The sequence below is a fragment of the Mercenaria mercenaria genome, chromosome 14, assembly GCF_021730395.1.
Source record: "Mercenaria mercenaria strain notata chromosome 14, MADL_Memer_1, whole genome shotgun sequence".
Taxonomy (NCBI): domain Eukaryota; kingdom Metazoa; phylum Mollusca; class Bivalvia; order Venerida; family Veneridae; genus Mercenaria; species Mercenaria mercenaria.
This window is the reverse complement of record NC_069374.1, coordinates 62,691,526-62,715,126: the sequence shown is the minus strand read 5'-3', so window position 1 is coordinate 62,715,126 and position 23,601 is coordinate 62,691,526. Positions and strand designations below refer to the sequence as shown.

The 23,601-nt window shown below is 34.8% G+C and overlaps 1 protein-coding gene across 1 annotated transcript; it reads right to left on the bottom strand.

Moving 5' to 3' along the window:
* Positions 1 to 1,851: 1,851 nt before the first annotated feature.
* Positions 1,852 to 23,023, bottom strand: LOC123527917 (uncharacterized). Its single transcript, XM_045307652.2, has 4 exons — positions 22,790 to 23,023; positions 21,072 to 21,489; positions 17,737 to 18,236; positions 1,852 to 3,619 (listed from the first exon to the last, which is right to left on the bottom strand). The coding sequence occupies exons 1-4, from the start codon at positions 22,859 to 22,861 to the stop codon at positions 3,185 to 3,187; spliced, it is 1,425 nt and encodes a 474-aa protein (XP_045163587.2). The 5' UTR covers positions 22,862 to 23,023; the 3' UTR covers positions 1,852 to 3,184.
* Positions 23,024 to 23,601: the final 578 nt, after the last annotated feature.

The following is a 23,601-nucleotide window of genomic DNA, read 5'->3' as shown; positions in this document are numbered from 1 at the left end:
TTAATCTTGTCTTATGTAAAACCCAAGCAATATAATTTGACTAAAAAGTAATATGATGATGAAAATTTTATTTAATTGCAATGAGAATTTGTTTCTGTAAATCTTCATTTTAAGATAAACTCTACTTTTAGATCAAAACAGCCTTTAAAACTCTGTTACCGTGGGCGAAATTATTACGCTGAATTACATTACTCCACCACTACCCTAGATAAAAATACGAAATTAAACGGGTTCTCATATGTCTTGTGATCAATTTTTAACCTATTTTAAGAAGAATTTAGTCCAAAGAGTCCTTTACAACTTTGCAAGGATTTCTTAAATTACCTCTTAAGTTCATGATTATACATGATTGATACACACGACATTGTAAACGTTTACAAAAATAATAAGAAAAATTAAAAGCCCTAATATCGTTATGCCATCATGTTGGAATAAACATCATATTTATTTAACTTTATTATAAATTTTACGTTTTGGAATTATTTCATTTGTTTCGTGAGTAGTTAGACACCCCGATTCCAAATAAAGTGCAGCCACGGGGAAACAGAATTTATATTCATTGTACGGAGGCTGTTGCTCTGAAAAGGTTATTTTATTAACAACGCTACATAGAAACACCATGCTTTACAAAGACGTTTTAGCTCTCCAGGGATGTGTTTTAAGAAAGGTTATCCTTGTTTTCAAAGACACATAATAGAAACACATTCCATATATAATATTTTTTCCTATTGTTAGAGACCTAACAAGTATGAATAAATACTCTGCTAAAAATGATAAATATTCCATAAAATAAAAAAGAAAGAAAACTGTTTGTTTGATTTAGGTTAAGCGCTGTTTTCTGTTACGATAGGCGGTTAACCTAACCAGTGTTCCTCAACAAGTAACTTTCAACTTCACCACATAAAATCGGAGGTGGAGGACGAATGATTTCGGACAGATACCTTCTACCAAATTGTCACGCCCTACCCATTGATCAAAAAAGCGATTCATAGGACTGAGCTAAGCGGATGGGGTAAAAGAAAGAAACACAGAAAACAGTGGTTCTGATGGAAACTCGCTGTAACTCATCAGCGGTTAAACATGTGTAATTCTATGTTGTAATTTTCTATATGAGCGACTCAAGAATCGTAACTTGGTACATAGGACCGACGGCTCAAACTTGCTAGTCCTGGCTTCGTATGTACGAGATACTAGGATTTGTACCAGTATAATGTATATGTGTAAGATTTTATTTTTTATTTATTTTTATTTCAATAAGCGTCTGAGATGTCAACATTCAGAATGTAACAATTTTCAAACAATTTAGCAGTTCACTCATCAGAATTTTATAAAGCTACGCTTATGCGTTAATGTAACTTTAGGATAGTATTCAAAGCGATACCTCTTATTGAGCCGTGCCATGGGAAAACCAACATAGTGCATTTGCGACCAGCATGGATACAGACCGGCTGCGCATATGCGCAGTCTGGTCAAGATCAATGCTGTTCGCTAAAGGTTTCTCTAATTACAATAGGCTTTGAAAGCAAACAGCACCGATCCTGACCAGACTGCGCGGATGCGCAGGCTGTCTGGATCCATGCTGGTTGCAAACGCACTATGTTGGTTTTCTCATGGCGCGGCTCATATCATAATTGTCCTGGAACTCGTATCTCAAAAAGTGCCCTTTGCTGTAAAATTTCAAAATACTCTGACTAGTAAAACCAAATCCCGCCGTCAAAATATGTGAACATTTGCGTGCAGCTAATAATTAACCGGAAGTCTATAGAAACTAATCTTATTGTCATAATTATGTTACTAGGCTGGAGAAGTTAGAAACGAAATAGTTAATATGTATGACATTGGGATGTGCGGGCGTGTGCGCTTATGGAGGAAAAGGGCTAATATCAAGATAAACACGAAACAATTAAGCTTTACTCTCGTGGAGGGTAAACTTAAAAATATATGAAATTGCTGTATAATACTGATCTATGATATTTTACAATAATTATGCTTTAATTTTTTGTTTCAAATGTGAAATCTCCGAACTATCTACACAACTGCATATGTATGAATTCTTCATTTTAGCAGTGTATTACAACGGAAAACTTGTTAAATTGGTACTTTGAATAAGAAAAAGATGAAAAATAATCATTATTATGTAGAAAATATATTAAAAGCGATTTTCAAAATGGCTGAATTATGATGTCCCGAACGTATTTGCAGACGTCGAATTATGTTACAAAATTTACGCATGTAAAATCACATGTACAGAAAAAACTAAGTCGGTGACCCCCAGTTTTATTTGTCATGTGGACTTAGTATACATTTTAAACACCGTTTAGAAAAAATTCAAAAATTTAATTGAGGGATTTTGTAATATGCTGATTTAAAGCCGAAAAATGCTGCGAAACTGAACGTCAATGTTTAGTCAAAAAAGGCGATTTTCTTTCCATTTTTCAAATATTTGTCGGTGTAAAACAATGATTTTGACATCACAATAAAGGAAAAAATAATTCTCGTCAAATGATGTATAATTTAAGAAAATTTGTTGGCTGGTGCCGTTGCAGTACCCGTAACAGTTGCCAAGGATACGCGGCAACGTCAGTTTCAAAAACGGGTTTTGGTGGTCAACTTTGACGTCTCGTGTTCAAAAACTGGTTGGCTCTATTGGTATAAAATAAACTGCATCTTGCTTGAAATATGGTCAACTTTACACATGCAAAATTTCAAGACGCTACTCGAAAGTTCGCAAAGTGTCGCGTTCTACCTTAAATGAATTTCTTAACGTTTAGCACATAATTACATAAATGTGTTTTTAACAGATCTTATTTCACACCTTAACTTATACAGTGTGTATTCTGTGGGTTTGTCGGTTGCATTAGCTGGGAAAAGTATGTAGATCTTGTATATAATTGACAACAAAAAGTTACTATAACTCAAATACTTAGTAGAGGAAAAACCGTAAGCTGTTATAGCTTTTTGTCCTATTCCTTAACTAATGTGTTGTAAATGTTTCATGAATTTCTGAAATAAAATATGTTTATACTAAATACTTTTGACAACTAATGAGAGAAGTCAAACTCGTATACTGTAAAGACAGACCTGATATGTTGCATATATACATTATTTATATTATTATCTAGATATCACGTAAAAATTTAACCGTTAAATTCTGAGAGCTGTCAAAATTGCCCACAAAGGGAATTTATAAGTAATGTGCATTATTAATAAAGGAACAGAGTTTTTCACCACTAAGTCTAAATGAATTCCATTCTTTCTCATTCGAAAGATTCATAGCGCCGGTTTTCTTATAAAATTCAATTGCATCTTTATTCCATCCCCTTACGATCCAGTCCAGTTGGTTACACTTTCGCTCCACTGCCACTCGGGCTACACTGCGGAATAACTTGGTACCGATACCCTTATTCCTGTAAGCCGGTCTTACATAGAGATTTCCAAGATACATTTTTACGCCTACCCTGGTGGAATAGCCAAAATAGTACGTTGCGTAACCTGCAAGGTTACCTTTATAGTCGGCAACAAAACATTGAAACAATTTCTGCTCGCCAAATCCATCTTTTCGCAGTCTATCTGAGGATACGTTTGTCTCTTCTGACATATTGCCATAATCGACGAACTCCTGAAATGATAATGTATTTATTCCTATATATTTACATTCACTAAATGCTTTAATGGTTAGACAAGAACGTTGATTTTCGTATAAACAACGTTGGTGAAATAATAATAGGGGGCACGGCTATACAATTTTTCACTGAATTTAACGATTTGTTTAGATAAAGAAAAAGAACTGTATTATATGGAAGGCGAAAACAATTGAAAGAGGGTGGGCCGTTTTGGCTCTTCTATTCAGATGTTGAAAAGATACTCATGGTAAGCAAACCACATATTTTTACTATCTACTGAAAAATGTAAACATAAGAAATAAATGCTTTCTTTTTGTGCATTTTTTACGGTTTTGTTTTAACTTCTTGTAAATCATAGTTTTCCCGCTTATGGTATTATTGGAGCCGAAAGATTTATATGACATGATCAAACATTTGAATAAAGTTGTTTAGTTAAACAATAACAAGTACCAAGTATGCTACAAAACAATGTTTTCATAAAACAATTAAGCACAAACTCGTTCGACAAAATATGATTTAGAAATAAATATAGAGAAACATTATTTATACCTGTACCATTGTGGCAATTTCCTCACAGTCCTCAGTTGTAGCCTCACGAATAACAACGTTGCAAGTGTCCATTTAAGAATTAAGTGCATGTATGAACCTACAATTTCACTACTGTATTAAATAGGAATGGATGACTGATATAATCCATGAACTTGTTTATGTAATAAATTACAATATGTCACTGCTGCATATTTGCGATTGACTTACGCTTCACTGCATCAGACAACTACGGGTGAATGGCTTAGCTGTCTGTCGTGTACATATTAGACATTTACGAATTAAGTCTACGTGGACTGTGAACACCTAAGACGATCGATTTTTAAAGGGGACTGTCTCAACATGATAATTTTAATTTATGTGTGGTAGGAAAACATTCCAATAATGATGGTAAGGGCTGGCTTATTATGTTACCGCACAGGATAAGATTTGGATTTGTCTGTTCGTCTGTCTGTTCGCCAGAGAGGTGTTTTGTTATGCATATCGCAAAAAGTATTTGATCTAGCGTCACAACACTTTCCCGAAAGGTTCTTCAATATTATAAGTTGCGCATCTGCGGCAAAGTTGAAAAAATGAGCTTATCTGTTCGCAATGTATCCGTATTCCATCGTCGTCGTTATCAGAAATGAAAATAAATCTTAACTGGGTTAGCCGGGATCAAAATGTAGGTCAGCAGGTAAAACATTGTGAAAACTGTAGAAAACGTAATATCTTGCGTCTCCATTCCTTTGTTGTTATTATACGCCCGAAGGAACGTATTGTAGCGGTTCTCGTATCGGGTGGCCTCGGTAGCTCAATTGGTAGAGCGTTGGCACGGTAAGCCGAAGGTCCGAGGTTCGAATCCCGGTCGAGGCTGCACATTTTTCCTGAGACTGTTACATTTGGGGGCTCGTCCGGGATGCTCGCCCTTGGAGCCCATGTAGGGCGAAGCAGTTTGGCTGGGGTGTGCATCTGAATTCGGTTAACAGTCTGCGGCAGACATTGGCCAAGAGTGCCAATGTCTCGCAATAAGAGGGATGGTGTGTAGCGGTTCTTGTATCGGGTGGCCTCGGTAGCTCAATTGGTAGAGCGTTGGCACGGTAAGCCGAAGGTCCGAGGTTCGAATCCCGGTCGAGGCTGCACATTTTTCCTGAGACTGTTACAGTATTTTGGTGTTCGTCTGACCGTCTGTCTGTCTGTGTGTCCGTCTTAGGGGTCAAAGGTCATATAACTTTTTTAGAGTGCGATGTGTAACTCTTAAATTGCTTGAAGGATTTAAAAAATACTTGGCACAAATGTTCACCACATTGAGACGACGTGCAGAGCACATAGCTCGCTTCAAGGTAAAGGTCACACTTAGAGGTTAAAGGTCACATGACTTTGTTTTGTGTTTATGTTGCTTTGCATTGCGGTGCTCTTGGTTTTATTTGGCAGATTCTTTCTTTTTTGTTCACTTACAATATTTTTTATTGAATTACATCCCTTTTATGTTACTAGAAATAGGTTATTTTGTAACTTTTTTATTATTAGCCGTAGGTAAAAACCGAGACCACCTTTCTTTGGTACAACATGGATGGTACCTGCAAATTTAAGGTGTATTTTGACACATCTGTATCTGTTAATAATTTTAGTGGACTAAGAGTTTTTCGGGGAATTTCTTCCCTTTGTTGTCATTTTCCTTAGGACTTCAACAGTAAAGTTCTTTAAATTTTGCTCCCATCCTCTGATATTTGACTTTATCAAAACCTTTGGGGGCCTCCGTGGCCGAGTGGTTAAGGTTGCTGACTTCAAATCACTTGCCCCTCATTGATGTGAGTTCGAGCCTCACTCGGGGCGTTGAATTCTTCATGTGAGGAAGCCATCCAGCTGGCTTACGGAAGGTAGGTGGTTCTACCCAGGTGCCCGCTTGTGATGAAATAATGCACGGAGGGGCACCTGGGGTCTTCCTCCACCATTAAAGCTGGAAAGTCGCCATATGACCTATAATGTTTCGGTGCGACATTAAATAATAAAAAAAAACTTTTACCAAACATTCTAAGTTAAAAAGGGACATAACACTGTCAAAATTCAAATCACAGTTATGAGGATTGTTTTTTTCTGGCGTAGACCTCGATAGTAAATAACTATTTTAAGTTTAAAGTCAATAGCTTTGATAGTAACAGAGACATTTGACTTTATCAAAAACTTTAACCAAAAATTCTAATTTAAAAGGGGGCATTATTCTGTTAAAATTCAAATCAGAGTTATAGGGATTGTTTCTCCCGGTGTAGACTGTGATAGTAAATAAGTTTTTGTTTGTTTTGGGTTTAACGCCGTTTTTCAACAGTATTTCAGTCATGTAACGGCGGGAGTAAATAAGTATTTTAAGTTTCAGGTCAATAGCTTTGGTAGTAACAGATATATTTGACTTTATCAAAAACTTTAACCAAAAATTCTAAGTTAAAAAGGGGCATAATTCTGTAAAAATTCAAATCAGAGTTATAGGGATTATTTCTCCTGGTGTAGACGTTCATAGTAAATAAGTATTTTAAGTTTCAAGTCAATAGCTTTGGTAGTAACAGAGATATTTGACTTTATCAAAAACTTTAACCACAAATTCTAAGTTAAAAGGGGCATAATTCTATCAAAACTCAATCAGAGTTATGGGGATTATTTTTCCTGGTGTAGACTTCGATGGTAAATAACTATTTTAAGTTTCAAGTCTTTAGCTTTGATAGTAACAGAGATATGTGACTTTATCTAAAACTATAACCAAAAAAGCTAAATTAGAAAGGGGCATAATTCTGTAAAAATTCAATCAGAGTTATCGGGTTTGTTCTTCCTTGTGTAGACTTTGATAGTAAATAAGTATTTTAAGTTTCAAGTCAATAGCTTTGACAGTAACAGAGATATGTGACTTTATCAAAACCAACGGAGACGCCGACGCCGACGCCGGAGCGAATGCAATAGCTCTACTTTTTCTTCGAAAAGACGAGCTTAAAACAGGCACATCCACATTTTATATCACCTACCGCATAGTGATGATAAAATAACTCAAACCCTATTGCAGTTATAAACTCTTTTTCATATCGCGCATAATATAATTAAACTATGTTGAGACGGTCCCCTTGAAAAATTTATCGCCTTAGGTGTCCACAGTCCACGTAGACTTAATCTGTAAATGTCTATTATGTCTACCACCAACGTTCATAAATATTTTATGTCATTAAAAATATTGAAGTTTATGTAATAAAGACATGCATTTCAGCTAAAAGTTACTGAGCTGTCAGATTTGTTTTTGAGGCCTGCATTGAGAATTCTTTGTCGTGGCAAGAAAATACACTTGTGCGTCATTCCTTGTAGAACCTTAGATACAACATTATAAACTTCAAACGGCCGATGATTTGGCATTTTAATGAAGGACACTTATGCTTCTCACCTGTTTAGAGAGCAGTCGTTTAACTATGTTTCAATATATAATATGTCCAAAAAGCAAGTTTTTCGATGATATTTTTGTTTAATTCAACATGTTTTAAAAAGGTCAGACAATACAATATTTTGCATAATTCAAGTCAGTTATCAGTCATAAGAGATGTTTATATAGAACTTTCACTGAGAAATGCAAAAGAGGTTGGTCAAATAATAAGGCGAATCTTAGATATGGTAGGATAAAAGTCACTACTATTTTTTTTTTAAATATCCTGCCGAACAAACTTCATTTGTTTGTAAATTCTACACATTAACGTATTTGGTTTTATTTTCTTAAATAGAGGAGATTATGAAACAGAAAATAGTCTCGAATTGTGCTATTTGTAGAACGGTTTCGTCTTTATCTGATACAGAACTAAATTCTTTGATTACAAATTTTTAATATGTAAAATAAACTTTACCCACCATCTTTATGATACACATACGCCAGTGTTATGTCCCTTAAAATAATTTATGTTGGTATACAAAAGCTACCGTATACTTAATCATGTAATTTAAATATCTAACAACGTTGCGAAATGTATGTCGGAGAAACTGATTAATCGGTTTTGGTGTTTTGAAATGAAAACAATGTGTATCATGTGAGAATGACGGTCCTTCATTTTTCAAAACATAGACTTTTTAAAACTTTCAATGGTACACTATTCTTTTCGTATTTCTATATTTTACTATTTTTCCTAAATGATGTTACCCGCTCATGAGTTGTGATATCGTTTTTTAAATAATTCACTTAGACTATCTGTCCCTCTCTCTATATACTTGTCAATGACGTAACACATTTGTCAGATTCGTATCTTCCACACCATTATCTCATGTGTGTTTCAATTTGTTTTATTTCTGTTGTCAGTACAGACATATTAAACATTATTTACTGTAAGATCAAGAACAGGTTTAATCATCAGATCAAGGTCAGATGTGATTATATGAACATATTTATCAGCCATTAGATTTTCATCAGTACGAAAGGTTTTACATGTTCCCTTAATGTAAGCATAGTTTTACAGGCGATAATTTTGATGATATTTTACTAGAAAATAAAATAAGTTATATATTAAATGAAGTATCAAATTCAAGGGCAGCTGGAGTCCAAAGCAAAATTAGTCTTGCAGCATCCGTTAGTGCAAAATAGAAGACGACTTTTTATAAAAGAAGATCTAAAATAATTTTAATTTTTACATTTTATTGACCGAGTTTCATGTATATTTTTGTTACGTTTAAAACTGTTCTTCCGAACTTCATGGGTGGATTTTTAAACTGTTACAAAGGCAGATAAGGCGACGCCATTGGATTTGATATGAAGTTGCACATACCTTAGCGTACATGGTAATTTATCATTCTTATAAATTTAAGCAGCGATACATTATACAATAAGTGGCAAGATGGCGTTTACAGTGTCGTTAAGCGGTTTTGTTTTGCATAAGTATATCTGAAACATTTAACTGCTTGTTTAATAGTGAGCTCGAGAATAACCCTTTACGGTAACGTGAGCATACATTTACACCTAATAATGGATTTAAAAACCTTCGCCGTACGTAACAAGGCGCACCTGGCGGCGAGGAAGTATTTTCTATACAGTGAAGTGAGAATGTCATTCGTGTGGCATACCTATGCCAAAATGAAACGCGGTGAATAGCAAATGACGTAACCATGACACCGACACCCTGATATATTTACGAAGTACGATAGTTGCTATAATATGTGGGATAACACTAAATTCATTTTTATATATGAATAGTTTCTCGCGAATATTCACTTTTTTTTGAGTAGTAAATAGATCCGTTGAAATATGATTTTCTTGAGCTGGCTTTGTCATATTGTATAACTTTAATTTCTTATTTGTAACCATTTGCCCGCTTTAAAAATGAAACTGCCAATATTTACACATAATAAAATGATTTTAGAATTGAATAAAACATATGCCAGTACATGTACAATGAAAATCTACACTAATAAAGTTTCAGCAAAAGTGGCCTATGTTTTCTTAAATACTTAATGCAGCGATGGGTTCTACATCAGAATTGTAATAATATGACAAATACACATAGATCATACAAAAGAGAACCTACAAAGCGAACATTTATTTGGCTTATAACCTGGACTAAAATTGTGTTGATATCTTAAATGAATGAAAACATATCAAGGCATTACTTTTGTATGCTGAAATGTTTATATATTATATTAATAATATGCTTTGCCACACATGTCGAACAGTTACGTTGTTAATGTTAATGTATGGCGAAAGATTAAAGAGGAGGCGTTTTGTTTAGGTTTTATTCAAAAGATTTTAAACTTTACCAATTGTTATTATTGCTATCGCGAAATAAATCTAAGCTTACTATGGAGAAGTTTTAAGCAAACGTGTCTCTCCCTTATTCTTTTTAACAAAACATAGTACTTACGCAACTGTAGAAAGTCAAATAAGGCGGTTCTCCAAGTAACGAGTAAATATTCAACAAGTATAACTGGCACAAGTAAAACGAGGTAGTTCCGAAGTAGGTGAGTAAACGTTTTAACAATACAAATAGCACAAGTAAAACGAGGGGGTTTCGCAAATGATGAGTAACACGTTTAACAAGTAAACAAGCACAATTAAAATGAGGCTTTTCCGTAGTTGATACAAGAATAGAAGCACAAGTAAAACGAGGCATTTCCGTAGTTGATACAAGAAAAGAAGCACAAGTAAAACGAGGCTTTTCCGTCCGTAGATGATACAAGAAAAGGACCACAAGTAAAAGGAAGCTTTTCCGTAGTTGATACAAGACTAGAAGCACAAGTAAAACGAGGCTTTTCCGTAGTTGATACAAGACTAGAAGCACACATAAATGAGGCGTTTCCGTATTTGATACAAGACTAGAAGCGCAAGTAATTTCCGTAGTTGATACAAGAAAAAGAACACAAGTAAAACGAGGATTTTCCGTAGGTGAAACAAGAAAGGAACACAAGTAAAACGAGCCTTTCCGTAATTGATTCAAGACTAGAAGCACAAGTAAAATGAGTCATTTCCATAGTTGACACAAGAAAAGGAACACAAGTAAACGAAGCTTTTTCGTAGTTGATTCAAGAACAGAAGCACAAGTAAAACGAGGATTTTCCGTAGTTGATACAAGAAAAGTAGCACAAGTAAAAGGAGGATTTTCCGTAGTTAATACAAGGAAAGGAGCACAATTAAAACGAGCTTTTTCTTAGTTAATACAAGAAAAGGAACACAATAAAACAATGCTTCTCCGTAGATGATACAAGAAATAGAACACAAGTAAAATGAGGCTTTTCGGTAGGTGATACAAAAAAAGGAGCACAATTAAAACGAGGTTTTTCCGTAGCTGACACAAGGAAAGGAACGCTAGTAAAACGAGGCTTTTCCGTAGTTGATTCAAGAATAGAAGCAAAAGTATAACAACGCGTTTCCGTAGTTGATACAGAAAAGGAACACAAATAAAACGATGCTTTTCCGTAGTTGATACAAGACAAGAAGTACCATTAAAACGAGGCTTTTCCATAGCTGATTCAAGAATAGAAGAACAAGTAAAACGATGCTTTTCCGTTGTTGATACAAGAAAAGGAGCACAAGTAATACGAGGCTTTTCCGTAGTTGATATAAGAAAAGGAGCACAAATAAATTGAGGATTTTCCGTAGTTGATTCAAGATTAGAAGCACAAGTAAAAGGAGGCTTCTCCGAAGATGATTCCAGAATAGAAGCACAAGTAAAACGAGGCTTTTCCGTAGTTGATACAAGACTTGAAGCACAACTTAAACGAGGCCTTATCGTAACGGTTGTTAATACAAAAAGGAACATATTTAGTAAATCGAGGATTTACCGTAGTTGATACACGAAAAGAAGCACAAATAAATCGAGGCTTTTCCGTAGTTAATCCAAGACTAGCAGTACAAGTAAAACGAGGATTTTCCGTAGTTGATACAAGAAAAGGAACAAAAGTAAAACGAGGCTTTTTCGTAGTTGATACAAGAAACAGAGCACAAGTAAAACAAGGCTTTTCCGTAGTTGAAACACGAAAAAAGCACAAGTAAAACGAGGCTTTTCCGTAATTGATACACGAAAAGGAGCAAAAATAAATTGAAGCTTTCCGTAGATGATTCAAGAATTGAAGCACAAGTGAAACGAGGCTTTTCCGCAGTTGTCTCAAGAATAGAAGCACAAGGAAAAGGAGGCTTTTCCGTAGTTGATACAAGAAAAGAAACACAAGTAAAACGAGGCCTTTCCGTAGTTGATTCAAAAATAGAAGTACAAGTAAAACGATACATTTCCGTAGTACAAGAAAAGGGGCACAAGTGAAAGAAGGCTTTTCCGTAGTTGATACACAAAAATGAGCACAAATAAATCGAGGCTTTTCCGTAGTTGGTCCAAGAATAGAAGCACAAGTAAAACGAGGCTTTTACGTAGTTGATACATGAAAAGGAGCAGAAGTAAAACGAGGATTTTCCGTAGTTGATTCAAGAATAGAAGCAGAAAAAAGCGAGGATTTCCCGTAGTTGATAAAAGAAAAGTAGCACAAGTGAAACGAGGTTTTCCGTAGTTGATACAAGGAAAGGAACACAATTAAAACGAGGATTTTCAGTAGTTGATACAAGAAAAGGAACACAGGTAAAACGAGGATTTTCCGTAGTTGGTACAAGAAAAGGAACACAATAAAAACAATGCTTTTCGTAGTTGATACAAGAAAAGGGAACACAAGTAAAACGAAGCTTTTCGGTAGTTGATACAAGAAATGTAGCACAATTAAATCGAGGCTTTTCCGTAGTTGACACAAGAAAAGGAACACTAGTAAAACGAAGACTTTCCATAGTTGATTCAAGAATAGAAGCACAAGTAAAACGAGGCTCTCCGTAGTTGATACAAGAAAAGGAGCACAAGTAAAACAAGGCTTTTCCGTAGTTGAAACACGAAAAAAAAAAAGCACAAGTAAAACGAGACTTTTCCGGAATTGATACACAAAAAGAAGCACAAATAAATTGAGGCTTTCCGTAGTTGATTCAAGAATTGAAGCACAAGTGAAACGAGGCTTTTCCGTAGTTGGTTCAAGAATAGAAGCACAAGGAAAAGGAGGCTTTTCCGTAGGCGATACAAGAAAAGGGACACAAGTAAAACGAGGTCTTTCCGTAGTTGATTCAAAAAAAGAAGCACAAGTAAAACGAGACATTTCCGTAGTTGATACAAGAAAAGGGGCACAAGTGAAATAAGGCTTTTCCGTAGTTTATACACGAAAATGAGCACAAATAAATCGAGGCTTTTCCGTAGTTGATCCAAGAATAGAAGCACAAGTAAAACGAGGCTTTTACGTAGCTGATACATGAAAAGGAGCAGAAGTAAAACGAGGATTTTCCGTTGTTGATACAAGAAATGGAACACAAGGAAAACGAGGCTTTTTCGTAGTTGATTCAAGAATAGAAGCACAAAAAACGAGGATTTCCCGTAGTTGATAAAAGAAAAGTAGCACAAGTGAAACGAGGTTTTCCGTAGTTGGTACAAGAAAAGGAACACAGGTAAAACGAGGATTTTCCGTAGTTGGTACAAGAAAAGGAACACAATAAAAACAATGCTTTTCGTAGTTGATTCAAGAAAAGGGAACACAAGTAAAACGAGGCTTTTCGGTAGTTGATACAAGAAATGGAGCACAATTAAATCGAGGCTTTTCCGTAGTTGACACAAGAAAAGGAACACTAGTAAAACGAAGATTTTCCATAGTTGATTCAAGAATAGAAGCACAAGTAAAACGAGGCTTTCCGTAGTTGATACAAGAAAAGGAAAACAAGTAAAACGAGGCTTTTCGTAGTTCATTCAAGAATAGAAGCACAAGTAAAACAAGGTTTTTCCATAGTTGATATAAGAAAAGGCGCACAAGTAAAACGAGACATTTCCGTATTTGATACAAGTAAAACGAGACAGTTTCGCAACTTATGAGTAAAGAGTTTAACAAGTACCGATAAACATGCAAAAGCAGAACCCAGTTTTGGTAAGATGTTACCTGAGAGCCTAATAATCCCTTATACACCTACAACCAGTGATTGAAACGTTTCCATGCCTGTCATATTCAACAAATAATAGACAATGACATTCTTTTCTACAAAGTGCCTTAAGCAAGAAGTACGCCATTACGTTACAAAGACTAGTAAATAATTATTTTTACTTTACCTTATGAATGCAAAATTAGTTTTATCGTGCCTCTTTCGGGTAGTAAATACTGTTTTAGATGTATTGGTGTCACACGTTTCTGGCAATTCAATTATTCTTCACCAGAGGTGGTACCTATACATGTTTACCAATTAACTAAAGCCAACACAAAAGCAATGATTATTTTTACAAGTTTCAAGTTTCAAGTCTATTGGCATAATCAGCAAACAATTTGCCTTTGGCCATTTACAAACAAAAACATACTATGGCAAAGACACATATACATACACAAATCATAATGGATACTTAATACATGGCTGTATACACATTATTACAATATACATTTAAGAAACAGCTAAGTTTTTCAGGGCATTTTTTCTTATTAACATGCAGTCTTTAATATATTTAGATATTTTTATCTGCAAACCTTTACTTTTTGTAGACATAAGCGAGTTAAATTTCTGTATACAAGGCCAAGATATGCTTCTAAAGTATTTTCTACGAACTTTTCTAAATTTGTCACAACATAACATAAAATGATATTCCGATTCAACTGCCTTTTGATTGCACAATATACATAGTCTATTTTCTCTTACTGTACCATTATATATGCCACTTTCTATACAAAGGTTATGAGATGACAATCTTAATCTAGAGAAATATTTTCTCAAGTCATCATTTGTAATATTACAGAGATAATCTTCAAAAACAAAATCATTTTTATATTTACAATAGTAGTTTACTTTTGGCATGTTATGTATGGTTTCTCTCCATTCTTGAATATGCTGGTCACGGATCCTGCGCTGTATAGTTGGGAAGTAATTTACAGTTCTATCAAAATTAAGTCTTATGTTACTAAAACCTAAGTGATCAATCACAGAATGAAGTCTAGTTGCCCAACAATTTGTTTGTACATGCTGGCATAGGTCATTATACAACTTAAAAGAAGACGAGTCCCTATTTTTCATAAGTTTCAGCCAGTATTTTATTGATCTTTCCCTGCAAATTACTGATAACGGAAATCTACCCAATTCACCAAGAACAGCACTGTTTGGAGTTTGATGTTTAACACCAAGTATATATTTACAAAATCTGACATGAAGTTTATCCACACATTTAAAACTGGTACTATTATAAATCCCCCATACTTCTGAACCGTACATCAATATTGGTACCACCATTTTGTCAAACAATGAGAGTTTAGTTTTAATATCAAAATTAACTTTATCAAACAATGACAAAAGGTTATGATAGGCTCTTAGGGCTTGATCATGTAGAGCTTTTACAGCGCCTGACATATTACCAGTGTATGTGAATTTTACACCTAAGTATATGAAATTATCTACGATCTCAATTTTTTCACCATTTATGACAAAATCAGGATAGACATTTTGTTTACGCTTTTCAAAAACACATACTTTCGTTTTATCAACATTGATTTTCAAGCCCCACTTTTGTGAATACTGATAAACGCTATCAATTTGTGCCTGCAGGCTTTTAGGATCAGTGGTAAACATACAATATCATCAGAAATAATATCATAAACATTGTTAACATATCAAAATCCCTGTCTGTTAACAAATTGATATCTAAGTTATCAGTAATATCATTTATAAAAAGTATGAATAAAAGGGGAGATAATGGCTCCCCCTGTTTCAAACCGATAGTAACATCGAAAAATTTGGACAACTCTACAGTATTTGTCAATTTCACACAAGAATGAACAACATTATAAATACATTTAATCATTCTGACCATTTTACAGCTTATTCAAGTTTGGAGTAATTTTACCCATAATGCATCATGATTAACGGTATCAGAAGCCCGTTGATAATCGATGAAAACACACCAAAGCTTAGAACGTTTAGACAAAACTTTTTGAATAATAGTATGCAACAAAAAAATAGCATCAGCAGTAGAGCGTCCATCACGAAATCCAAACTGCGACTCATTAAAAACATTTTCTGATTCGCACCATGCGTTTATGCGATTTCTCAGTAACAGTGAAAAAATTTTACCTATAACGTTTACCAGTGTAATTCCTCTATAATTGCAGGGATTATTTGCATCACGTTTTTTATAAATAGGTACAATCACACCCTTTACCCATGAATTTGGATAAATACAGTTTTCAAATATGTAATTAAACATGGTACATAAATAAGGTGCTATATAACATTTTGTATCAATAAAGAAATCAGATACATTGTTTTCATAATCACAGCTCTTATAACGTTTTAACATTGATATTGTTTTTTTCTATTTCTTCTACAGATATTGATCTATCTAACTGATCAACATTTACAGTTACATAACGTGACACATTATGATCGTTAATATCAAATTGACCTTGTGATTCATTTGAAATGTTCGAAAAATGAGAAACAAAGTCCTCGATTTTAACGTTATTAGTAGTATTACTATTGTTTTTAAATTTCTTAATATATTTCCAAAATTTACGTGGAGACGTTTTGCTCATATCTGACAGTTTAATTTTCTCTTTATTATAAAAGACTGATTTAACTTTACGTTTAACTGCACTATATACATGTTTTGAATTTTGCACTTTATTTTCTTCAGACCTATTTGACATATATTGACGTTTAGCTGCAAAAAAGTTAGACTTTGCTCGTCTGCATTGTTCATCAAACCAAGGCGATTTTTTCTTTTTTGGTTTTGGACGACTATTAACAGTTCTTGCAAAACATCTGTAAGAGATATCATGAACCAAATTTGAAAACTCACTCATACACTGGTCAATATCATATTCTCCAGATAACAATCTGCTATTTATTCTATCAAACAATACAGAATTATTATCTACTTGTTCTATAAAAGAATCCTTTTTTGGATGTATCCCAAAAGATTTTGTCATATTCAACCGTATATCAATACAATTTTTTAATGCAAAAACAATAGGACAGTGGTCCGAGAATTCTGTTATCTCAAGAACACAAAAGTCTGTTATATCTTGATAACCCTCATAGCTCGTGATTACATAATCAACTAAACTAGAAACCGGGTTATTTCTCAATATAGAATGAAAAGAACATTTTCCATCATCCTTGCGGCCATTAATAATACACATATCGTTTTCTTTACAAATATTTAATAAGTGTAAGCCAAAATTGTTGACCTGTTGATCATGATTACGTCTCACAGGTAAACTAGACGTCTGAATACCAGACAATGGGATATCAACATAACGGTCAAGATTTAAATTCAATACATAATCCGGCAAGTCGCCTGTGCGAGAATTTAGGTCACCAACCAGAACACACTACCAAGGTCACTATATTTACGAATTTCGTATTAATATGCTCGAAAAAATGAACTCATATAACATTGAATTTCATTTCTATACATAGCAGAATTTTCAGGCGGTATGTAGCTCACACAAAAATATGCGTCAGATTGGGCATGAGTAAACTTTTTATCAATTTTAAACCATATTATACCTCTAGCATCTAAACTAATAAGCTCTAGATAGTTTTTGTAACATTCTTTATAATACACAATAACTCCCCCACATTCGCGCTTTGCCCTTTTACTAGACTTGGGACGAGGACAGTTAAAATGATCAAAACCTTCAATTTTTATGTTCGCTGTAGTAGAGTTCCATGATTCTACAAATAACAAAATGTCAAAATCACTTATGAAATTTACAAAATCACAGTCATTAAGTTTCGAATTTAAACCCTGAACGTTCCACAATAGAAACGATAACTGCTTCTCATAAACTTCCTAGCTATATCCAGAAGTGGACACATTGTCCACCGTGTACATTCTATTGTTGATAAACAGTTTATCATAGGATTGGTAAGCAGTCTTTCCGTCATTTTTAGCTTTTATCATCGCCGGGATCAACAAGCGTCGCCGATCCTGAATGGTTTTGGGAAACTGCTCACTGACGCGTATCTTTGGCTGAGATGATAGGCTTTTTGCATAATCAGAGTTATCAGTAGTTTATCTGGGTAATGATTAAACTTTACCACAATTGGTCTCGATTTCGTACTGTCATATTTATTTCTAAGCCTGTGCGCTCTTTCGATTTTAATGCTACTTTCTGGATCTACGATTTTCAGGGTGTTTTTACGGTAGTCCAGAACAGTATTTGCACAATTCTCAGATCGCCTACTTTCAGCAGTACTTAATTCGTCGAAGCCAAAGAAAAGCAGGTTGTCCCGCATCGATCGCGACTGCAAATCTGTTATTTCATCGGGAACCGATTTGAACTTGTCATAACTCTTCTGCAACTGAGTGATTCGTTCTCGTTCCTTTTGTAAGACCTTGTCGATTTCTGATTGTTTCGATATTAAATCATCACATACCTGTGACTCATAAGCTCTACTATTTTCAACAGTATTCAAGCGGTCATTAGTTTTGCTCATTGACTCCTCAAGGGATGTAACCCGTCCGTCCATGACTGAAATTTTCTGGTTAAGCGAGGATAACTGCTCCTGAATAGAATCTAACTTTTTGAGTCTACTGTCTAAAGCGTCAAATCTACTCATAACAATCTGTTGAAAATTATCTTGGACATGGGATGAGGATTGTGCCTGTTGGTTAAACACCTGCTGTGGTACAGGGGCGAACTGTTGTAAGCCCATGGGTGAGGTCACATACTGCTGAGAAGGGGACGGTTGGGATTGAGGTGAATAGAAAGCATTACCATTCGTCTGATACGTGTTCATATTATTCATATTTGCCATATTTAACGGCTGTACATTAGATGGTTGACTCATTGTGCTGTAAGAGGCTGTCTGTCTTTTACCCGGTTGGTTGTTCGAATCATCAGGCGATGACAGTTTTCATTACACAAACATGATCATTTCACTAAATAAATCCGAAAGTTAATAATACAATGTTCTATACCGATCTATACCGCCTCAGGCCCGCGCTGATAAATAGCTATAATCCTTTGTTCCTTTATTAAAATATGAACTTTTGAGATTTTGCATTAAATTAAAGTTCCAAAGAAGATCATTCTTAGACACATAGTTCCACAATTCATTCATAAATCCATTTGTATTAAAATATATAGTATCCAAGCGTTATAAACGCTATTAAAATCATATTTTCTAGAGAGCGACAAAAATTTGAACTGTCCGCCATAGACCACGTGATAAAACCTTCTTTTGTCTTGCCCCTTTCAAGTAGTAAATACTGTTTTGGATGTACATCTGTCAAATGTTAATGGCAATTCGATTATTCTTCAATAGAGGTGGTACCTATCAATATAATTTCTCAATTTACGAATTAATTGAAGCCGACATAAATGTAATGATCAAGTAATAGAGAAAACCTACTGTGAAATATTTAACATTCACAGGGTACCTTCCTTCCGTGGGTTTCGTGGCTGCATCTATTTAGTTTTTGTTGATAGCATCCAGCTAATGGAAAACAAATCACCTCAAAGTATATTAAAATGTTAATACATGTATATGAATACTTATATGAGACGACTTGACCTTTAGCCTGCTAAATTTCTATAATGAACTTGTCTATCTTTTAATTTCGACAGTACCGATTACTGTAGAAAGGGGTGTTACTGACTGAAGGGCGAACAGTGCAGATCATGATGTGCAGGCTGATCATGATCTACATTGGTCGCAAAAGCAGACTCAATCGTATTCAGCATGGTAAGGGTTAAGATTGCTATCTAACATTAAGGCACACTTCAAACATTTAATTAACCTTTTTATTACATTGCTACGCTTCATTTTCATTTTCATCTGCTGAATCATATCAATTACATTGCATTTTCATAAGTCATGCTTTAAAATTCATTAAATCTGTCTCAAAAATACTGACGTTTGTATATGATGTCAGAACACAAGTATTTTCAGTTGTCCGGGTCCATTATCATTATGGCATATGAGGCACATTGCTTCGTTACATACATGAGTTGGCTGATATATTGTGGTTATATCTAGTCGCAAGGTTGACATTAAATGTGGCGACCATCGCTAAATGTCGGAGAATTATCTGCCGTTATATGTTGCACCTTAAACGCTAAATGTCGCAAGAATTTGTCCACCGTTATATGCCGCAACAACAACGCTAAATGTCGAACAACAAAAGAAGAAAAAAATAACTGAGGGAAGTTCAACAGTCTTCTATATTACTTTTAATAATTTTGAACCCAAGATAAGATTTGGTGAGTGTAAGCATGCGTGAGCTTGCATTGTGTAGATTTTGGGAAGGACTTAGAAATGACATGCTGTTTTGAACTGCATGTTTGCTTCTCAATGGTACCGCGACATATATATGTTATCGATTTGAAATTTGAAGTTTTGAGCCTCGGCGTAGTACTGGTCACAACACTAGAATTATTTTAGGTCTATACTACGGAATCCTGTTTAGCTCATGTGACAGTAATGTCGCGCGCCGTGTCTCCTGTTGTACCGTGTGTCAAGTGGCTTTCCACGCGTCGTTTTAATTTGTCGCGCGATGTATCGCATGTCGTGTATCGACCTAAAAAGTACACTGTCAACACAAAACACGATGCAGAACAATAAGACACGACGCTCGACACACGATGCAACGGATGAAAATACGACACAATATTGCGACATTAATGTCGCGCGTCGTGTCCTATTGTTGTACGTCTTATTGTATTGTCGTATCGCATTGTTGTGTTGTAAACTCTATTCGGTCGATGCACGTTAAGCGTTACGACACACGACAAAAGGATACGACACACAACACGATATGCGACAATGAACTAAGCAGGATTCCGTACTAAACACTATCTCACACGGTTTGGTGTCAGTTTAAACATATTATTATCTGCGACGACATTTAACGGTTGTGCGACGTTTAACGGTGCCACAAACATCACTTATAACTTGGCTTCTACATTGGTACTGAGTACTGTCAATGTATACTTCAAGTTGTGTGAAACATCCGTAGACGGGTTTAAATACTATGAATGGAGTGACCTAGCAAAATTCCGCTAAAGTAATAAAACTGCAATAGTCGGGACTCCGAGTCAAAATTAAGCAGTACTTCCTCGCTTTGCAATATTTTTCCTTCGAGGAAAAACGGAAAGTTGGTTTTTCGAGTGAGCTTATCTGTATGCATCTTACAGAAGATATTTAAAGTTAAACAGACTTTATGTTAAGCGTGGCAATCAGATAGCATAGATGTAGATCATATTTAATTCAATTTGAATAATATCTTAACATCTTCCGGGTATATGTTTTGTATTTGTCGGTTACACTTAGCCTTATGAAATTTAAACACAAATATCGGCTCTCTGTCAATTGAAAATTGATTGAACTATGAAGACAGATTCGGCAAAGTTAAGTTTAACCTTGTTTACTGTTAACAAAAGAACAAAGCGTGTCACCACTAAGTCTGAATGAATTTAACTCCTTGTCAGATGTGAGATTAACTGCGCCGGTTTTCTTGTAAAAATCAATTGAAGTTTTGTTCCATCCTAATACTGTCCAGTCCAGTCTTGTGCACTTCCGCTCCACAGCAGCTCGTGCTACACTGCGGAACAACTTGGTTCCGATTCCCTTATTTCTATATGCCGATTTTACATATAGGTCTTCAAGATATGTTTTTACACCTACCCAGGTGGAATAACAAAAATAGTACAATGCATATCCTATAAGGTTGTCTTCATCTTCAGCAACAAAACAATGAAACCACTTCTGTTCTTCAAAGCCGTCTTTACGCAGTTGGTCTGCGGTTACGTTTGTCTCTTCTGATATTTTTTCATAATCTGCGAGCTCCTAAAATGAAAGTGTATCCATTCTTATATATACATTCATAAAAAAATCCGCATAATTTCCAGCAATAGAATATTCAATGTAGTTTGCATTACTGCATATTGGATTGAACAGTATCATTTTCGCCAAATTCATAATAAGCTAGTAACACTAAAAGTATATGAGATCCGAATTTCATAGTTTAAATTTCGTAAAGGTTATGTAAATATAAAAATAACAAATTTGTGTGTAATAACAGTACTATGCATTACGTTTATAATGCTACAAACTACATACTGTATAAACGCTTAGCAAAACACATAGGCTGTTTTTTTTTAACAATCAACTGCATTACATTTAATTACAACTGTATCTCTTTGCTCTTTAGTAATGTTAAATATATTTGTTCAGGATTTCATACATTTGAAGTAAATATCTAAAGATAAAATATTGTAGCGAAAGATGGCCATTTGATGACTTTTATTGATCCGAAAACAACTGTTTGAATCTTATTAGAAACATAATACTTGTAGCAAGTAGGAATAAAACCAAACATCCTCTCCACCCACCTTTCATTCACTACGTTTCAATTTACGGGAGGTCACCTTTTGCATAATAATAATAATTTTTTTTTAAAACATAATTATTACATTTACCAGATGTTTTTTTTTTATTTTTCGTATTGAACCTTTTTTCTAACTGCAAAAATGGAAATGATGGCACTGTTCCTTCTTTCTAACAGAAGGTTCTTAACTATTGTTAAATATATGTTTATAAAAACATTTTAGTCCCTTTGTTGGTCCAGACATAGTCGCGTGATTAATAAATAATAAAACGCCTAATTGATTTGCAGGTCGCTCAACACGACAAAAATGAAAATGTTGCAGGCTCGGTTTGATTGAGCCTGTTCATGGACGGTTGTGGTAATGACATATATAGACGTCAAGCTGTGACGTCATGACATGTTTTCGTCAAATTCAAGTGACGTCGTACACAATTCACTAGAGCAAAAATGACCAACCGCTGCAAATGTTTGCAATTTATTTATATCTAATCAATTTTCAAGATGTTGTGTTTAATATTAATAGTTTACAATTGTTTCTGTTTAGGTTTTGTCTATATGAGGATTTATCGACTTCGCTAAAGGACAAAATAATGGTGTATCATAAAACTATGCAAGCAAAGTCTGATCACGTCGAAACAACATACTTAAATAAAGCAGTTTGGTGCAAATAACACATGTACATGTAGCATAAAAAGCAATGTTGCTGTAAACACCTCTATACAATAATTTAAAAGGTTTTAGAAGAAGAAGTATTTGTACCTGTATCATTACAGCAATTTGTTCACAGTCGTCAGGTATTGCCTCGCGAATTTTAACTTTCCCATTTTCCATTCAAAAACTTGGCTACTGGCTAAGAACGTGTAACAATCACGAATTGTGTAGATGGCAAAAAATAAACGTTTAACCGTGTATTATTTTAAGAACACAACTAAATATAGGATTCATATCCATAAAGTTGAGCACGTAAAGAATACATGTCACTGGTTACCCATGACTGAACACTTACGTTACTGCATCCATCAACCTTGAAATCATTGGTTAACTTTATGTCGCTTTATGGTATAGAAATACTTTGTACTTTAAGCTAAATAAATTATATTGCGTTTATTGCCTTCTAGAGAAGTTAATTGGAAATGCTCGAATTGTAACAGTTTTGTCATTCAAAATTGGATAATGTCATATTTGAGGAAGTGGTAGAAAAACAAAGCGTTGCAATTGCACAGCGTTGCACACTGCTTGTGGTGTGCTTTGCCACAGTAAAATCTGTAACACAGATCATCGAAATGTTGCACTTTAATTATACCATGGCATCAGATTCACAAGACAGGAAGGTGTGCATGTATGTCTTTAAAACACGAGCGTTGACCAGTATTGTTATAAAGCCAGTTACTAACCTATTAAGAGGCCAACGAAATGGCTCTTTTTGAAACGCCATTATACGGAAAATGATAACTTAATACCCCATGTTCGACGAATGGGGTGTAACGGAATTAATTACGAACACTTTGGGCCTGTCCCCTCCCCCAACACTCTTCTCCGTCCACGTCAACAGTTAGCATCTTAAAACGAAA

Excerpts from the sequence above, each read along its gene's own strand:
- LOC123527917 (XM_045307652.2), bottom strand. The coding sequence starts at position 22,861 with ATGGAAAATGGGAAAGTTAAAATTCGCGAGGCAATACCTGACGACTGT. Across the intron at positions 18,237-21,071 it reads GCTTTGTTCTTTTGTTAACA|ACAGTAGACTCAAAAAGTTA; the intron begins GTAAACAAGGTT and ends TTGACGCTTTAG. Across the intron at positions 3,620-17,736 it reads CGAAATCGAGACCAATTGTG|GAGTTCGTCGATTATGGCAA; the intron begins GTAAAGTTTAAT and ends TTATCATTTCAG.